This window comes from Oncorhynchus masou, chromosome 18, assembly GCF_036934945.1.
Source record: "Oncorhynchus masou masou isolate Uvic2021 chromosome 18, UVic_Omas_1.1, whole genome shotgun sequence".
NCBI classification, from domain to species: Eukaryota; Metazoa; Chordata; class Actinopteri; order Salmoniformes; family Salmonidae; genus Oncorhynchus; species Oncorhynchus masou.
Genome location: NC_088229.1, coordinates 31,962,367 through 31,981,900, shown reverse-complemented (window position 1 = coordinate 31,981,900; position 19,534 = coordinate 31,962,367). Strand labels below are relative to the sequence as shown.

Genomic DNA, 19,534 nt, shown 5'->3' with positions numbered 1-19,534 from the left:
CTCAGGGGAACAAAAGCTACTCCTCAGCCCCAGTTGGGCCCTGACAGATGCCTTCTGGAATTTAGTGTTTTGGTCTAATTAGAAACTTTCTGTCTGACCTCAAGAGCTTATTCCTATTATACTTGGAGGGAGTTTTCATTTGAAGCCTTTGTTCGGTTTAGTTTTTTACCCTCTTCACCAGATTCAAATAACAGCTGACGCCCAGGATAATTGCCTTTGGCTGAGAATGTGAATGCAAGTTCCTTCCAAGTCATTGCAGTGGATTATCATGAATTATCATTACCGTGAAGGTCACACCCTGTAGGTTTTTCTCCTTCATTGTTTGATCCAGCTCCATCTTCCACTTGACGCTAACACTTCACAGGGATTGTGCATAAAGCCGGGCACACCTTTTGCGTGTGTAGGAAGCCTTCAAAAAACCTTGTTGTAGTGTATTCCTCTCTAGAGAGCAGCGCACAACAATTAACTAAGGTGATTTTTTTTACCAAAATAAAGGCCCTTGAATGGAGTAAAATGAGAAATAAAGGGCAGATGGCAACCCTGCTTTAAAACATCAACGAATTCATTAATACAACATTGGGTGGTAGAGGCATTTGGCAAAGTGCTGAAGTAGCCTCTCTCCCTCCCCCTCTCTCTCTTTCTCTGTCACGTTCCCTCTCTCACTAGAGACAGGGGATCAGGTAGCAGAGCAGAAAGACCGGAGGTTGATCCGCAGTGCCCCTGCTTCTCTGTTTGTTGTGTTTTTGTTTGTCCCCCCACCCGTCCGTGCATGTAATGACCCATCACCTTCGTCACCCTCAGGAGAGATGCCTATACTCGAGATGGCAGTGAGCCTAGTCAAGTCCCTGTACTGGGAAGTGTTCCCCCCCATGTCCACGTGCAGGGTCTACTGCACCCCTGTGTTCCATGACGGCCTGCTCTATGTGCTCGGGGGCTGCAGTGAGACAGGTCTGCCTCTAGACACTGCCGAGGTGCTGGACATAGAGAGCCAGACATGGACCCAGTTACCTCCACTCCCTACAGCCCGTGCGGGGGCATCAGCGGTGGCCCTGGGGGGTCAGGTGATGGTAATGGGGGGCATGGATGGCCAGCAGAGCCCCCTGTCCTCCGTGGAGGTCTACAACCCTGACGAGGGCAAGTGGGAGAGGAAGGCCAGCTTAGGACAACCCTCCATGGGCATCACCTCATTAGAGAAAGGTAAGAGTCCACCTCATACTGTACTACTGCTGCAACAGGATAGTATAATGTTGAGCTCCAACCCGCTCACTCTGCAGTTTAATAATTGAACTGTGAATTGTACTGGAAAAGGCTTTCCACCACCCTGACAAGTTCTCTCAGGAGCAGGTTCTCTTTAGTTCTAATTAACTAGTGTCACTAAGACCTTTAAGACTGTTATGCATATTGAGGAGCTTTAGTTGTTGTCTCGAGCTGTGGTTTAGAAGAATATCTCATCCTGATTAAGTAAACATATTGGATAGGAAACCATTTCCCCTTTCCCTGTCATCTGAGAGTTGTCTCAAGTTTTGTACAGCACCAGTCAAAAGTATGGACACACCTACTCATTGCAGGGTTTTTCTTTATTTTTTACTTTTTTCTACATTGCAGAATACTAGTGAAGACATCAAAACTATGAAATAACACATGGAATCATGTAGTAACCAAAAAAGTGTTAAACGAATCAAAATAGCCACCCTTTGCCTTGATGACAGCTGTGCACACTCTTGGCATTCTATCAACCAGCTGCACCTGGAATGCGTGAAGTTCTTGAAGGAGTTCCCTCATATGCTGAGCACTTGTAGGCTGCTTTTCCTTCACTCTGTGGTCCAACTCATACTAAACCATCTCAATTGGGTTGAGGTCAGGTGATTGTGGAGGCCAGGTCATCTGATACAGCACTCCCTCACTCTCCTTCTTGGTCAAATTGACCTTACACAGCCTGGAGGTGTGTTAGGTTGTTGGCCTGTTGAAAAACAAATTATAGTTCCACTGAGCACAAACCAGATGGGATGGCATATCGCTGCAGAATGCTGTGGTAGCCATGCTGGTTAAGTGTGCCTTAAATTCTAAATAAATCACAGACAGTGTCACCAGCAAAGCACCCCCACACCACCTCCTCCATACTTCAAGGTGGGAACCACACACGCGGAGATCAGCCGTTCAACTATTCGGTGGTTGGAACCAAAAATCTCTTCTTCTTATTAGTGTCCTTAAGTAGTGGTTTCTTTGCAGCAAATCAACCATGAAGGACTGATTTGCACAGTCTCCTCTGAATAGTTGATGTTGAGATGTGTATGTTACTTGAACTCTGTGAAGCATTTATTTGGGCGGCAATTTCTGAGCTTGGTAACTCTTATGAACTTATCCTCTTTAGCAGAGTTAACTCTGGGTCTTCCGTTCCTGTGGCGGTCCTCATGAGAGTCAGTTTCATCATAGGGCTTGATGGTCTTTGTGACTGCACCTGAAGAAGCTTCAACGTTTTTGAAATGTTCCGCATTGACTGACCTTCGTGTCTTAAAGTAATGATGGACTGTCATTTCTCTTCGTTTATTTGAGCTGTTCTTGTCATAATATGGACCTGGTCTTTTACCAAATAGGGCTATCTTCTGTTAACCACCCCTACCTTGTCACAACACAGCTGATTGGCTCAAATGCATTAAAAAGGAAAGAAATTCCACAAATTTAAGGCACACCCGTTAATTGAAATGCATTCCAGGTGACTACCTCATGAAGCTGGTTGAGAGAATGCCAAGAGTGTGCAATGCTGTCATCAAGGAAAGGGTGGCTACTTTGAAGAATCTCAAATACAAAATATATTTTGATTTGCTTAACACTTTTTTGGTTACGACATGATTCCATATGTGTTATTTCATAGTGTTGAGTTCTTCACTATTATTGTACAATGTAGAAAATAGTACAAATAAAGAAAAACCCTGCAATGAGTAGATGTGTCCAAAATGTTGACTGTTACTGTAAATACACTATATAGATCTTTAAAAAGGAAAGGTAGACAGCAGACACATACGCATACTGTCATTTTAACTTGTACATTTGATAAGAAGGTATCATTAATAACGACACATGATTTGTTATGTTTTTAATTTCTTCGAAAAGGTCAGAACAGATATGAGGCATAAACATTCTTTATACCACGGCGTTGTTGAATACTTGTTTCTGATTGGCTTGAAGGACATTCGAAGGGATAATCAATGAGGGGCTCTGCGTTGTATGGAAAATAATGAAGGACCCGGAAGGTGTGTTCCACGACACGCAGAGTGGAACTGACCTTCCACTGAGTTGCATTATTTTCCAGAAAATGCATAGAGCCCTGAGTTGATAATCCCTTTCATACCAGGGTCATAATTTAGCACATTTGCCACTAGAAATGTGTTAATTTGCTGGTAGGAATGTTTTCAATTCAACTTTTGCTTTCAAAAGCAGCTCAAACAGAACATTTAAGGATGAACTACAGCCAATGAATTCTACCGAGCTGATATATCGTGGTCTATAGGGTCTAATCGTAAATGCTGATTGGTTAAAACCGTAAATGGTGTCTATTCCACCATTTACCACTGGCTAAATCTATAATGTTAAAATGCCTATATACTCTGTTCCATCTGACTGCTCAATCCACTGTCTCGTCAGCCCAGCCAAGCAATTTATAAACTTGATCTCCACTACATTATCTCACATTTCTTTTCGGCTAACATTTCGTTTTCAGCTGAGATTTGTATATACCTTGCTTTCTGTTTCCGACATTTGCAACATTGTTTCAATATTCAAATTCAATCTCCGTCTGTCTCGTAGTCATGAACATGTCGGAATGAGACAAAGGCAGCGAAATCATGAATCAGCTGGCATCATTTGTATGGATATATACAAAGAAATGTCAATTGAAATAAGGTCAATGGAAACGAAGTGCAGCTAGTTTGCGGCCTTTCCAGCTTCAGTTTGAAGTGATTGTGTTAGCTGTGTTGTTGGCTAGATCCTCTGACCAACAGTGTCCTGATGAGTGAGCACATTTATCACAGGCGAAATCATGCCTCATTAGCTCACTGTGATGGATGTATACAAATAAATGTCTCTAGAAAACAGCTTAAACAAATGCAAGTGCAGCTACTTTGCAGTTATTCTGGCTGCACTTTTTGACATGACTGTAAATTAGCTGTAGTTGTCTTGCTAGCAAGCAAGGGATAAGAACATTGCCAGCCAGTATGGCAATGGAACATTTAGAACTAATGACTGGGTCGCGTCCATAGATACAGAACAAAAAGACTGAATGACTGGGTCTTGTCTCTGGCAACGGAACCGATAGAATGACCAGCCGGCTTGGTCAGCAACCCTAGATTGAAAGGGTCCATTTCTATGTGAATTAATGAGGAGGCGGAACACACCTAAATTCAAACTGTTGTTTGAAAATACAAATTCTTAGAAAATAATTTGAAATTGAAACATAGCCTATAGATAAGTAGCAGGCAGCGCGTGTTAACTGTCCTGTTGCGTAACGATTACATTTTGGAACAGCGAGTGCATTCTGACATCACCTGCATAAAACGACTCACGCCATTAGAGCTCACGGGTGAAAAGGTTAAAACATTATTGCCATTGTTGAAATCGATTTTCATAAATAGTTAGCAAGCTAATATGTATGCGGACTGATGGTTTGACTAGCAAGCTTGTTTGTTTGTTTGTTAGGTGACCATGGCAACTAGTACAGCCATCTACTAAACTTGCAAGCAACTTCATGACTACCTCATGAAGCTGGTTGAGAGAATGCCAAGAGTGTGCAAAGCTGTCATCAAGGCAAAGGGTGGCTAATTTGAAGAATCTCAAATGCAAAATATATGTTGATTTGTTCAACACTTTTTTGGTTACTACATGATTCCATATGTGTTATTCCATAGTTTTGATGTCTTCACTAATATTCTACAATGTAGAAAATAATACAAATAAAGAAAAACCCTGTAATGACTAGGTGTGTCTAAACATTTGACTGGTACTGTATGTTTATGCAGTTTGAAGAGCTGCTGGAGAGAGAAGATATATGGATGTTTAGCTTTAAGTGCTCCTCTGCAGTTTCCTGTTGCTCTCTGTTTACATTACTACTTACCAGACGGCTGCATCACCATGACCTTTCAAGGTCATAATAATATAGAGTCATATTGAAGATAGGAAACAGCACAGGTAGACAAGTGACTTTGTTCAGCATAGGTGAAGTGTTGTTTCCATTGTGTTTTCTGTCGGCGGTTTCAGTTTGTTTACGCACAGCTGTCTGAATGTGAACATGCTTCTACTTTAGGCCTCTGGGTTTCACAAGTATCCCTGGGTACAAGAGAGAGTGGAACTTTGTTAAAACACTCTCAGTGTACTATGAGTGGGAGCGATTATGGTTTTAAACTCTGTGAATAATCACTGGTAAAGCTTATGGAAATACACTTCTGTTACCTTTTCAGGCCTTTGTGACTGACTTCCCCCTCTTGTTTGTTTTGTTTTTAATGATTCATCACAAGTGTTTGATAGGGGTGTCACACAGCTGGCTGAGAGATGGCCTCATTCTGGAATATGTCAATTAGTCTCTGTGTGTTAGAGTGTGATGTTGACATCGGGTGTGATGTGAGAGGACACCAATGAGTTATCAGTTGAGACAGTAGACAGAGAGCATACCTGACTCCTGCTCTGTCCCAAAGCATGTCCAATATCAGCCTTGGTCTACATCTACCTTATCTTCATCCACAGACATTATCTTATCTTCATCCACAGACATTACATGTCATGTTTAATTGACTGTCTGGCATGACATAACATCTTGGTTACAGGTGCAAGCTAAAACATCCCGGTGTACAAGTAATTAATTGTAGAGTTTTCCGTTTCAATATGCCTGCTCGCATCTAATGCTGTTTTCACACATCAGGCAACAAGTACCTTTAAGACAGGATATGGCTAAATGGATTATCATTTTATTCTGTAAAGTATTGAGTGTAAAGGTGAACTATGCAGAGCAGTAGCTCTGTTTCAACAGTACTCTATTTAATTTGCTGTCTCAGTAGTGCTCGTACTGTGCCAGTGAGGTTTGTCAGTGAGGTCGTCATGGCTTCCTGTGCTGTGTGGACTGGCAGCTGTAAGCTGTGTGTGGTAAAATAAACCAGAGGGGTACACTACAAAGCAGGATTAGCGAGCTAACTCGTCAGAATATTTGTGTTATTATTTTTGTAGAAAGATAAACTTGAAATGGGCATGGTCTAATTAATTTAACAAACGAATTACATATTTAAGTTGAGCTATGATTTTAACCATAAAATCAATAGTTATTTCTGGTTGCTTATCAAAATTAGCTGGCTAACTCATTGATTTTGCTTTGTAGTGTACCCCTCTGGTCTCTGACTTGTGCTCTTAACTTCCCAACCTATCAGCTTCTCCACTGATACTTCCTGATGTCTCTCTGACAGCTGAGTGACAGTTGGCTCTGAGGCTTGCCCCTCAGCCGCTCAGCACATCACATCATGCAGAATAGACAGTTGTATTCTTACCCACCTCTTCCCCATCTCTCACTCCTCTTATCAAACTCTGTTTTTCTCTCTTTAACCATTTTCCTTCTCACTCCTTCACTCACACTCTTGGTCGTGCAGTCAACTGATCAAGCGAGCATTGCTGTTGCTTAGCAACAAGTGTGTGTGTGTGTGTGTGTGTATGTTTGTTTGTATTTAGATGTGTGACAGCGAGAGTGTGTGTGTGTTGGGGCAAAGAGCAACCCAGAGAGCACAACAGCATCGTTTTTTAAAACCGTGGTGACACAATCCAGAGAGCACAACAGCACTGTTTTTAACTGTGGTGACACAACCCAGAGAGCACAACAGCATCGTTTTTAACTGTGGTGACACAACCCAGAAAGCACAACAGCATCATTTTTAACTGTGGTGACACAACCCAGAGAGCACAACAGCATCGTTTTTAACCGTGGTGAAACAACCCAGAGAGCACAACAGCATACTTTTTAACTGTGGTTACACAACCCAGAGAGCACAACAGCATCGTTTTTAACCATGTTTGCGTCACCATGCCAACCTTTGATTCCCTCTTCTCTTCTGTTGCTGTTTCTGTCGGTTTTGCGAATGGCATGCATGGCTGGGGTTAGGCCCTGCCTTCTTCTCCTCTCCACCTCTGAACTGAATCCGTCTTTTCCTGTTTTTTCCTCCTGTTCAACCAGCTCCGTTACCACAGCCACCCATGTCTTGCCAATGGAGGTTTAAGCTTTTAATTTCACATTTAGCTGGAACAAGCCTGGTAAATTTCCCTTTCTGCTTAATATGTGCTTCATATCTAAGATTATTCCAAATAGTGGCTGTAGTCTTTTGATGGTCTGTCAAGCCTTCCCCGTTGGCTGACCTGCTACTTGCCTGATTAAAAAGCAGTTCCACTATGTTGTCATCTCCTTAGGTTTTATTACAACCATGTCTCAGAACTTCTTCTGCCAATTACTTCCAAGAGCTTGGCTCACTTAAATAGTCTTTTATGTCCTCGTTTGGTCGCACCAAGCTTCAGGTCTTGCTAGAGAATAATGTATTATGCAAAATAGTTCCAGAGCAAGCAGGGTCTCTGAAACACTTTGTATGATATGCTAATAGCCTGTTTTTTGGGTTGATCTGAACACATCGGACGTTTTCATGACTTGTTTGTGTCTATGTTCTGCAGCTGCAGTGTCACTATTATGTGAACAACAACAACATCCAAACACAAAGAAGTGAGACAGGAAATTGTAGAATTTCTCTTGTAAGAAGAAATAGACAGAGATTACAGCGCTATTAGCTACCCTCCTGTCTCAATCAAATAGCAAACCCAACAGGACATGAACACACTATGGCACTGTCCCCTGGGACACTCAACAAAAGAGATTGTAATGAATTAACATTTTGATGGTCTTTATATCTTTCAGCCTGAAAACACTGTTTCATACTTACGTTTTTAATAAGCACAGCAGGACTTTTAAGGCATGCTTAATATGCATGCACATAGTCATATATACACACACATAAACACATACTTTGTTTTTGTGAAATTTCAGGACTTTTTGTGGCGTAAAAATGTTTGACCATTAAAGATCCTATTTTCCTGAACCCTTACCCCAACCTTAACCTAAACTTAACCCCCAAAACCCTAAACCTAACTTTAAACATAACCCTAAACCTAACATTAACTCCAAAACCCTAAATCTATGCCTTAAACATTTGAACAAATTCGGGACCTGATAAAGGTCCAGACGACCCTTTTCATGATATTCAGGTGAAATGTTAGTACTTTGGGGTCCAGATAATGTAGGAACACACACACACACACACACACACACACACACACACACACACACACACAGTTGAATGAAACCCGTTGAGGCCTCCAAGCCATTAGTCTCCTTCTCTCAGTGTTATTGTGTAATGGCCGTTTGATTTTATTTTGCGAGTGTGACCCCCAGTGTGCGTCAGTGTTTTTGTGTGACCATGGGGATCAGAGGAACCTGCGCTGAATAGGAGAGCAACACACAGACACACACTCACTAACGCGGTGTACAGACGGGGGTGTTTTTCGGGCTTTCAGAAATGCGTATCTGCCTGCAGCAGTAATGGAGTCGGTTTAGGTTCTTTCACGAGTCACATCGGAGCTCATTATCCCTGTGCCCAGTAGTGTGTGTTGTGTGTGAAGCCCTCCTGCCTATACTCTGTCCCACCGCCCACCCGCCTCCCATGTCTGATAGTCTGTCTGTACACTGTACCTTCACAGGAAAACATTCAATTTATGCTGCTGAAGCTATTTGTACTGCTATTCTGGGAGAAAACAAAGTACACCATTCCCATGAGATGTAATTGTTTGTTGCACAGATTCTGAATGCTACTGCACTGCGTTTGAAAGCTGATCCACTGTGACTAAAAACTTGTAGAATTTCATTACTTTGGTAAATAGATAGTGCTGTATATAGATGAGGTAAAATTTAATGAAACATGGAGTCTCTCCCTTTCTCTTTTCTTTAGGGGCTGGCTGCCCCATCCTGACAAACTCTCACACACATTAAAGCCACTCATAGTATATTAGAAAACCCAGGACTTTGCTGTGGCTGATGTGATGTCAGGGAGGGAGACAATTAAATAAACCCACCACAAAGAGAAAGTTTGCTAGCTTAGTGTCTTAAGCCTGGCAGCAGACAGCAGGCTCACTTCACTTTCCGGACAAGGAAGTTTCCTTCACCCAGAGGAGAGGGGAGTGTTTTGGGATGACTATGCTGTGTTTCTGTACTGTAGAGTCCGACAGGTTGCCTTTGCCGGAGACAGAGAAACCCCATTGTCCAGGGTGGGAAGGAGTGTCAAGCTGACAGATCCAGAACACACTGTATAATTACCTCCCTGTTCGTCACTTTGTTGAACCTCTCAGCACACCTTCATATTCACAGTGACTTAAACAACCTACTATTCCTTTCTCTAGGGATATATATTACCATTAACTGAAATCATAGCCTAATAGGATAATGCTGACTTGCTAATAGAACATTACATTCTCATAGGCAGGATTCATCTTCAGGATTGTAGCTTCATCCTGCACGACCTATTCCCTCCAGTCACACTTCAATCAAGTTCAGGCTTAACTGAACGAACAGAGGCAGAATGCAATATGTAATTTTATGAAATAGTTTGGGGTATGACCTCGTCTCCGTGGAATGCTCCTCGGAACCAAGTGCTGATGACACATAGCCCTTTGCTGGACAGCTGGCATCGAAGCAGAAATCTTGCTTGTTTGTAGGTGACCAAATACTTATTTTCCACCATAATTTGCAAATAAATTCATAAAAAAATCCTACAATGTGATTTTCTGATTTTTTTTCTCATTTTGTCTGTCATAGTTGAAGTGTACCTTTGATGACAATTACAGGCCTCTCATCTTTTTAAGTGGGAGAACTTGCACAATTGGTGGCTGACGAAATACTTTTTTGCCCCACTGTACATCTACCCAACCACACATGTCATAATGCAACATACAGTACCAGTCAAAAGTTTGAACACACTTACTCATTGCAGAATGTTTGTTTATTTTTACTATTTTCTATATTGGGAAGAAAGCTTCAATTATTTTTAATCTAACTGCATTGTCCAATTTACAGTAGCTATTACAGTGAAATAATACCATGCTATTGTTTGAGGAGAGTGCACAATTATGAACTTGAAAATGTATTAATAAGCCAATTAGGCACATTTGGGCAGTCTTGATACAACATTTTGAACAGATATGCAATGGTTCATTGGATCAGTCTAAAACTTTGCACATACACTGCTGCCATGTAGTGGCCAAATCTAAATTGCACCTGGGCTGGAATAATACATTATGGTCTTTCTCTTGCATTTCAAAGATGATGGTACAAAAAATAAAAACACATGTTTTTTCTTTGTATTATCTCTTACCAGATCTAATGTGTTATTATTCTCCTACATTAATTTAACATTTCCACAAACTTCAAAGTGTTTTCTTTCAAATGGTATCAAGAATATGCATATCCTTGCTTCAGGTCATGAGCTACAGGCAGTTAGATTTGGGTATGTCATTTTAGGTGGAAATTGAAACAAAGTGTCCGATCCTTAAGAGGTTTGACATGAATGTTAGTCAATCCGGGAAAATTTCAAGAACTTTGAAATGTTCTCAAGTGCAGTCGCTAAAACCGTCACATGCTATGATGAAACTGGCTCTCATGATGACCGCCACAGGAATGGAAGACCCAGAGTTACCTCTGCTGCAGAGGATAAATTCATCAGATTGCAGACCAAATAAATGCTTCACAGAGTTCAAGTAACAAACACATCTCAACATCAACTGTCTTCATGGTCAAATTTCTGCAAAGAAACCACTGCTAAAGGACACCAATAAGAAGAAGAGACTTGCTTGGGCCAAGAAACACGAGCAATTGACGTTAGACTGGTGGAAATCTGGTCTGTTAGTTCCAACCACCGTGTCTTTGTGACAAGCAGAGTAGGTGAACGGATGATCTCCGCATGTGTGGTTCCCACCGTGAACCATGGAGGTGTGATTGTGGGGGTGCTTTGCTGGTGTCTGTGATTTATTTAAAATTCAAGGCTCACTAAACGAGCATGGGGACCACAGTACTTTGCAGCGATACGCCATCCCATCTGGTTGCACTTAGCGGGACTATAATTTGTTTTTCAACAGAACATTGACCCAAAACACAGGCTGTGTAAGGGCTATTTTAGCAAGATGGAGAGTGATTGTTATGAACTTGAGTGAAGACCCAAACGCGGTTTTAACAGAAAACAGAGTTCTTTAATAAAAACAGGAATGGCATAAATCCTCTTCCAACGTAGTCAATGGAACAAAAGAACGTAGTATAATGCAGGATGCACCTGCCATGCAGACTCCGACAGGACAGGACAAGGTGGAAGCAAACGAGACGACAGCTTGCTTCTGGCATCAAAAAACACAAACAAGAATCAGACACTGAAAGTAGCAGGAACAGAGAAAGAAATAGAGACCTAATCAGAGGGGGAAGAGAGAACAGGTGGGGAAAGAGAGAATGAGTTAGTTAGGGGAAATGTAGAACAGCTGAGGGATGAGAGACAGAGAAGGTAACCTAAAAAGACCAGCAGAGAGAGAGAATGAAGAGAAAGGACAGGAACAGACATAACAAGACATGACAGTACCCCCCACTCACCGAGCGCCTCCTGGCGCACTCGAGGAGGAAACCTGGCGGCAACGGAGGAAATCATCGATCAGCGAACGGTCCAGCACGTCCCGAGAGGGAACCCAACTCCTCTCCTCAGGACCGTACCCCTCCCAATCCACTAGGTACTGATGACCACGGCCCCGAGGGCGCATGTCCAAAATCTTACGAACCCTGTAGATGGGTGCGCCCTCGACAAGGACGGGGGGGGGGAGGGACGAGCGGGGGCGCGAAGAACGGGCTTAACACAGGATACATGGAAGACCGGGTGAACGCGACGAAGATAGCGCGGGAGAAGAAGTCGCACTGCGACAGGATTAATGACCTGGGAAATACGGAACGGACCAATGAACCGCGGGGCCAACTTGCGAGAAGCTGTCTTAAGGGGAAGGTTCTGAGTGGAGAGCCATACTCTCTGACCGCAACAATATCTAGGACTCTTGGTCCTACGCTTATTAGCGGCCCTCACAGTCTGCGCCCTATTACGGCAAAGTGCCGACCTGACCCCCTTCCAGGTGCGCTCGCAACGCTGGACAAAAGCCTGAGCGGAGGGGACGCAGGACTCGGCGAGCTGAGATGAGAACAGCGGAGGCTGGTACCCGAGGCTACACTGAAAAGGGGATAGACCGGTAGCAGACGAGGGAAGCGAGTTGTGGGCGTACTCTGCCCAGGGGAGCTGTTCTGACCAAGACGCAGGGTTACGAAAAGAAAGACTGCGTAAAATGCGACCAACAGTCTGATTGGCCCGTTCGGCTTGACCGTTAGACTGGGGATGAAAGCCGGACGAGAGACTGACGGAAGCCCCAATCAAACGGCAAAACTCCCTCCAAAATTGAGACGTGAACTGCGGGCCTCTGTCGGAAACGACGTCAGACGGAAGGCCATGAATTCGGAAAACATTCTCGATAATGATCTGAGCCGTCTCCTTAGCAGAAGGGAGCTTATCGAGAGGAATGAAATGAGCCGCCTTAGAGAATCTATCGACAACCGTAAGAATAACTGTCTTCCCCGCTGATGAAGGCAGTCCGGTGATAAAATCTAAAGCGATGTGAGACCACGGTCGAGAGGGAATGGGAAGCGGTCTGAGACGGCCGGCAGGAGGAGAGTTCCCAGATTTAGTCTGCGCGCAGACCGAACAAGCGGCGACAAATCGACGCGCGTCACGTTCCCGAGTGGGCCACCAGAAACGCTGGCGAATGGAAGCGAGCGTACCCCGAACGCCGGGGTGGCCGGCTAACTTGGCAGAGTGGGCCCACTGAAGAACGGCCGGACGAGTAGGAACGGGAACGAACAGAAGGTTCCTAGGACAAGCTCGCGGCGACGGAGTGTGAGCGAGTGCTTGCTTTACCTGCCTCTCAATTCCCCAGACAGTCAACCCGACAACACGCCCCTCAGGGAGAATCCCATCGGGGTCGGTGGAGACCTCAGAAGAACTGAAGAGACGAGATAAAGCATCAGGTTTGGTGTTTTTTGAGCCCGGACGATAAGAAATAACAAACTCGAAACGAGCGAAAAACAGAGCCCAACGAGCCTGACGCGCATTAAGTCGTTTGGCTGAACGGATGTACTCAAGGCTCCTATGGTCAGTCCAAACGACAAAAGGAACGGTCGCCCCCTCCAACCACTGTCGCCATTCGCCTAGGGCTAAGCGGATGGCGAGCAGTTCGCGATTACCAACATCATAGTTACGTTCTGACGGCGATAAGCGATGAGAGAAAAACGCGCAAGGATGGACCTTGCCGTCAGAGAGAGAGCGCTGAGAAAGAATGGCTCCCACGCCCACCTCTGACGCGTCAACCTCAACAACAAACTGTCTAGAGATGTCAGGTGTAACAAGAATAGGTGCGGATGTAAAACGATTCTTAAGAAGATCAAAAGCTCCCTGGGCGGAAACGGACCACTTAAAGCACGTCTTAACAGAAGTAAGGGCTGTGAGAGGAGCTGCCACCTGACCGAAATTACGGATGAAACGACGGTAGAAATTAGCGAAGCCCAGAAAGCGCTGCAGCTCGACGCGTGACTTAGGAACGGGCCAATCAATGACAGCCTGGACCTTAGCGGGATCCATCTTAATGCCCTCAGCGGAAATAACGGAACCGAGAAAAGGGACAGAGGCGGCATGAAAAGTGCACTTCTCAGCCTTCACATAAAGACAGTTCTCCAAAAGGCGCTGGAGGACGCGTCGCACGTGCTGAACATGAATCGAGAGAGATGGTGAAAAAATCAGGATATCATCCATGTAAACGAAAACAAAAATGTTCAGCATGTCTCTCAGGACGTCGTTAACTAGTGCCTGAAAGACAGCTGGAGCGTTAACGAGGCCGAAAGGAAGAACCCGGTATTCAAAGTGCCCTAACGGAGTGTTAAACGCCGTCTTCCACTCGTCCCCCTCCCTGATGCGCACGAGATGGTAGGCGTTACGAAGGTCCAATTTGGTGAAAAACCTGGCTCCCTGCAGGATCTCGAAGGCTGAAGACATAAGAGGAAGCGGATAACGATTCTTAACTGTTATGTCATACAGCCCTCGATAATCCACGCATGGGCGCAGGGACCCGTCCTTCTTCTGAACAAAAAGAACCCCGCGCCGGCGGGGGAGGAGGAGGAGACTATGGTACCGGCGTCGAGCGAAACCGACAAATAATCCTCGAGAGCCTTACGTTCGGGAGCCGACAGAGAGTATAATCTACCCCGGGGGGAGTAGTTCCCGGAAGGAGATCAATACTACAGTCATACGACCGGTGTGGAGGGAGAGAAGTGGCCTTGGAACGACTGAACACCGTGCGCAGATCGTGATACTCCTCCGGCACCCCTGTCAAATCGCCAGGCTCCTCCTGTGAAGAAGAGACAGAGGAAACAGGAGGGATAGCAGACATTAAACAGGTTACATGACAAGAAACATTCCAGGATAGGATAGTATTACTAGACCAATTAATAGAAGGGTTATGGTGCACTAGCCAGGGATGACCCAAAACAACAGGTGTAAAAGGTGAACGAAAAATTAAAAAAGAAATGGTTTCGCTATGATTACCAGAGACAGTGAGGGTTAAAGGCAGCGTCTCACGCTGAATCTTGGGGAGAGAACTACCATCTAAAGCGAACAAGGCCCTGGGCTCCCTAACTGTCTGAGAGGAATGTCATGTTCCCGAGCCCAGGTCTCGTCCATAAAACAGCCCTCCGCCCCAGAGTCTATCAAGGCACTGCAGGAAGCAGATGAACCGGGCCAGCGGAGATGGACCGGAAAGGTAGTGTGTGATCCAGAAGGAGAGGCCTGAGTAGTTGCGCTCACCAGTAGCCCTCCTCTTACTGATGAGCTCTGGCTTTTACTGGACATGAGGTGACAAAATGACCAGCGGAGCCGCAGTAGAGACAGAGGCGATTGGTGATTCTCCGTTCCCTCTCCTTGGCCGAGATGCGAATACCCCCAGCTGCATAGGCTCAGCATCCGAGCCGGCGGGGAGGGTGGCAGTGATGCGGCAGGTGGCAGTGATGTGGAGAGGGGAGCAACGGAGAACGTGAGCTCCTTTCCACGAGCTCGGCGACGAAGATCAAACCGTCGCTCTATGCGAATAGCGAGAGCTATTAAGGAGTCCAGACTGGAAGGAACCTCCCGGGAGAGGATCTCATCCTTAACCTCGACGTGGAGACCCTCCAGAAAACGAGCGAGCAAAGCCGGCTCGTTCCAGTCACTAGAGGCAGCGAGAGTGCGAAACTCAATAGAATAATCCGTTATGGATCTATTCCCCTGACATAGGGAAGACAGGGCCCTGGAAGCCTCCTCGCCAAAAACAGAACGGTCAAAAACCCGTATCATCTCCTCCTTAAAGTCCTGATACTGGTTAATACACTCAGCCCTCGCCTCCCAGACTGCCGTGCCCCACTCACGCGCCCGTCCGGTAAGGAGAGAGATGACGTAGGCGATGCGGGCTGCGCTCCTGGAGTAAGTGTTGGGCTGGAGAGAGAACACCACATCACACTGAATGAGGAATGAGCGGCACTCAGTGGGCTCCCCAGAGTAACACGGCGGGTTGTTGATCCTGGGCTCCGGAGACTCGGAAACCCTGGAAGTGGGCGGTGGATCGAGGTGGAGTTGGTGAACCCGTCTTGTGAGGTCGGAGACTTGGACGGCCAGGGTCTCAACGGCATGTTGAGCAGCAGACAATTCCTCCTCGTGTCTGCCTAGCATCGCTCCCTGGATCTCGACGGCGGAGTGAAAAGGGTCCGGAGCCGCTGGGTCCATTCTTGGTCTGATTCTTCTGTTATGAACTTGAGTGAAGACCCAAACGCGGTTTTAACAGAAAACAGAGTTCTTTAATAAAAACAGGAATGGCATAAATCCTCTTCCAACGTAGTCAATGGAACAAAAGAACGTAGTATAATGCAGGATGCACCTGCCATTCAGACTCCGACAGGACAGGACAAGGTGGAAGCAAACGAGACGACAGCTTGCTTCTGGCATCAAAAAACACAAACAAGAATCAGACACTGAAAGTAGCAGGAACAGAGAAAGAAATAGAGACCTAATCAGAGGGGGAAGAGAGAACAGGTGGGGAAAGAGAGAATGAGTTAGTTAGGGGAAATGTAGAACAGCTGAGGGATGAGAGACAGAGAAGGTAACCTAAAAAGACCAGCAGAGAGAGAGAATGAAGAGAAAGGACAGGAACAGACATAACAAGACATGACAGTGATGGAATGCTGTATCAGATGACCTGGCCTCCACAATCACCCGACATCAACCCAGTTGAGATGGTTTGGGATGAGTTGGACCACAGAGTGAAAGAAAAGCAGCCAACAAGTGCTCAGCCTATGTGGGAACTCCTCCAAGGCTGTTGGAAAAGTATTCCTCATGAAGCTGGTTGAGAGAATTCCAAGAGTGTGCAAAGCAGTCATCAAGGCAAAGGGTGGCTATTTTGATTTGTTAAACACTTTTTTGGTTACTACATGATTCCGCATGTGTTATTTCATAGTTTTGATGTCTTCACTATTATTCTACAATGTTGAAAATAGTCAAAAGAAAAACCCTTGAATGAGTAGGTGTGTCCAAACTTTTGACTGGTACTGTACCTATATAATTAACATCAAATGCTAGCTTAGTGTTAACCCCAATAGTGCATTGCAAATTGCGGGAAGATATGGGCACCTGCCAAGAGTCCCGGCCCAATGTTGATCTGCTGAGTCCCTTGCGTTGTTACAATTTGAGAAGGTGTAATGATGAGTGATTGCCACCACTATATGCATGAGTGTAATTGGAAAAGTATTATGTGAACTTTGTAAATAAAGCATGGCACGCTGGCACCAGAATCAAACATTTGCTGATGTGTTTAGACAAAATGCTATGTATGCTTATACGTAGAACCCAACCATATATGCTGTAATGCGATTTGTATGATATAATGGGACGTTTGCTTTGCTTCAAACCCAGTCATGCATGCAGTAATACAAAGCAATAGGGACATATTACCGAAGGCGTTGAGGTGAAAGAAAACACCTTTGTGTTACTTGAGAAGTGAAACAGATGAGGGTTGAAGATGAGAAAAGAATGATGAGCAGAACAGGGTCGAGCGTGAAGATATATTAGCCTAAAGCATGAGAAAGGATTGAGTGGTAGTTCGAGCTGTTATGATAGTACACCAGGAACCCGATTTAGAATGCTTAAGAGTGAAGCTGTTGTGATTGATTGGGGTGAAAAGACCAGATCAGAAAAAACCTAGATCACGTGAAGGAATAAAAGTGATAGGAGTTGTGAATGCGCCATTTGAAGGAAACCATAAGAAAACAGTAAGAAGAAAGCCTTACCAAAACGTCAATGCAGAGAGAAACCGCCTTGTCTGGGGGCCGGGAGAATATGCTGTAGAATAGGAAGTAGCAGGTATCTTAGTATTGAGAATAAAACTGTTGTGTTGGGATGAAGAGTTGTGCTGATTTTAATATGAGTTGCCTGAAATGTGATTTGCCTAGTGTGCAACATGCAGGCTCTAGGCCTATGAGTTGAGGCCCGCTATAGAATTACCAATTATCCGTAATGTAAACCAATCAACTGCAGACTACTGAGCCTGAAAATCCCCTAAAGTAAATGGGAAGCATCTGTAGTAAAACCTGTCCTCGAGGGTTAACTGTTTAACATATTATGAGATCTTGAGATCAGACACTTTTGCAACAACCATAGTAAAACTATTATGAAAACTGGGTGCTTACCAAGAAATGCCAGTTTTAGCATCCATAGAAGTCATGAAAGATTTTATAGATTTGCATAGAGATTTAGTTCTCTGGGAACCTACTTCTATATGCTGTATCTGCATACTGTAGTTGTGTTATTGATACAAAAAGGGTCTGTCTGGTGATTTATCTGACAGGACATATAGTAACAGTAATAATCATAAAGCAAAATGCATTTTGCAAGGCAGACGACTTTCAGAACACTCAAGGACACCTTACATTAAAAGTAGGCCTACATACAGTAAACTCAAGTGTATCAATCAGTAGTGCAGAAGATGAACCTATTGTTCAATAATGTAGTCAATACTTGACCTTGGTGCTTTGGAATAGGAGATAGAGATCGATCTGTCTCTTGTTTTCATGCCTCTATAGATATTCTGGTTACAGAACAAGGTCACCTCAGACAAGTTGGTCCTCATCTGCCACTGCCTAATGTCTAGTTCAGGCATGGGAAACATTGATGGGGGTGGGAGCCACAAATAAATCTGAGGGTCCGACTTCTCTCACAGAGGCTGATTCTCCTGTCTATTAGTGTATTCTGTATGCAATGATTACTAATAGGCTGATATTAGCAGGTAAGACTTGAATCAGGTGTTTCACTGCTGAGCTGGGACAAAACATGCAGTATTAAAGCTTACCAGGAGTAGGAATGAGGACCACTGCTTTCAAGTAGAATCCATGCCTGCTTTATAAGCTACATAATAGATTGATGGCCAGCTACAGGAAGGAGCTCTGGTCCAAGAAAGTTGGATGTTTCCTATGTCCCCCATGAGGTATTCTTTTCACACGTGCATGTTCTCGCACTCTCTCCTCTTCCTCCTCTCTGCTTGAATAGATAAAGCTACAGGGCTTTATGATGTGGATGCACAGAGCATAGCCAATATCACCATCCAGTATTCCTTTCAACCAACATAGCGGCTCACAGTCTCTCTCTCTCTCTCACACACACACACACACACACACACACACACACACACACACACACACACACACACACACACACACACACACACACACACACACACACACACACACACACACACACACACACACACACACACGTAAAATGATAAGAAGCAAATACCCCCTGGAGTTGAGAATTATCAACTAGGATATGAATATGGATGAATGTCTCATTAAGACAGCTTATTGAGATCATCTGCTGATTTAATCTGTCTTTTATTTTATTTATTTTTATTTTTTTATTTCACCTTTATTTAACCAGGTAGGCTAGTTGAGAACAAGTTCTCATTTGCAACTGCGACCTGGCCAAGATAAAGCATAGCAGTGTGAACAGACAACACAGAGTTACAACATGGAGTAAACAATTAACAAGTCAATAACACAGTAGAAAAAAAGGGGGAGTCTATATACATTGTGTGCAAAAGGCATGAGGAGGTAGGCGAATAATTACAATTTTGCAGATTAACACTGGGGTGATAAATGATCAGATGGTCATGTACAGGTAGGGATATTGGTGTGCAAAAGAGCAGAAAAGTAAATAAATAAAAACAGTATGGGGATGAGGTAGGTGAAAATGGGTGGGCTATTTACCAATAGACTATGTACAGCTGCAGCGATCGGTTAGCTGCTCAGATAGCAGATGTTTGAAGTTGGTGA

General features: G+C 44.4%; 1 protein-coding gene across 1 annotated transcript in view; it reads left to right on the top strand.

The window, feature by feature from the left end:
- Positions 1–357: 357 nt before the first annotated feature.
- LOC135504409 (kelch domain-containing protein 8B-like) overlaps positions 358–19,534 on the top strand; it is a 111,064-nt gene continuing 91,887 nt past the window's right edge. Inside the window, exon 1 of the mRNA XM_064922991.1 lies at positions 358–1,197. Coding sequence (XP_064779063.1) covers positions 807–1,197 — 391 coding nt within the window. The 5' untranslated portion in view covers positions 358–806. The remainder of the gene's footprint in view (positions 1,198–19,534) is intronic.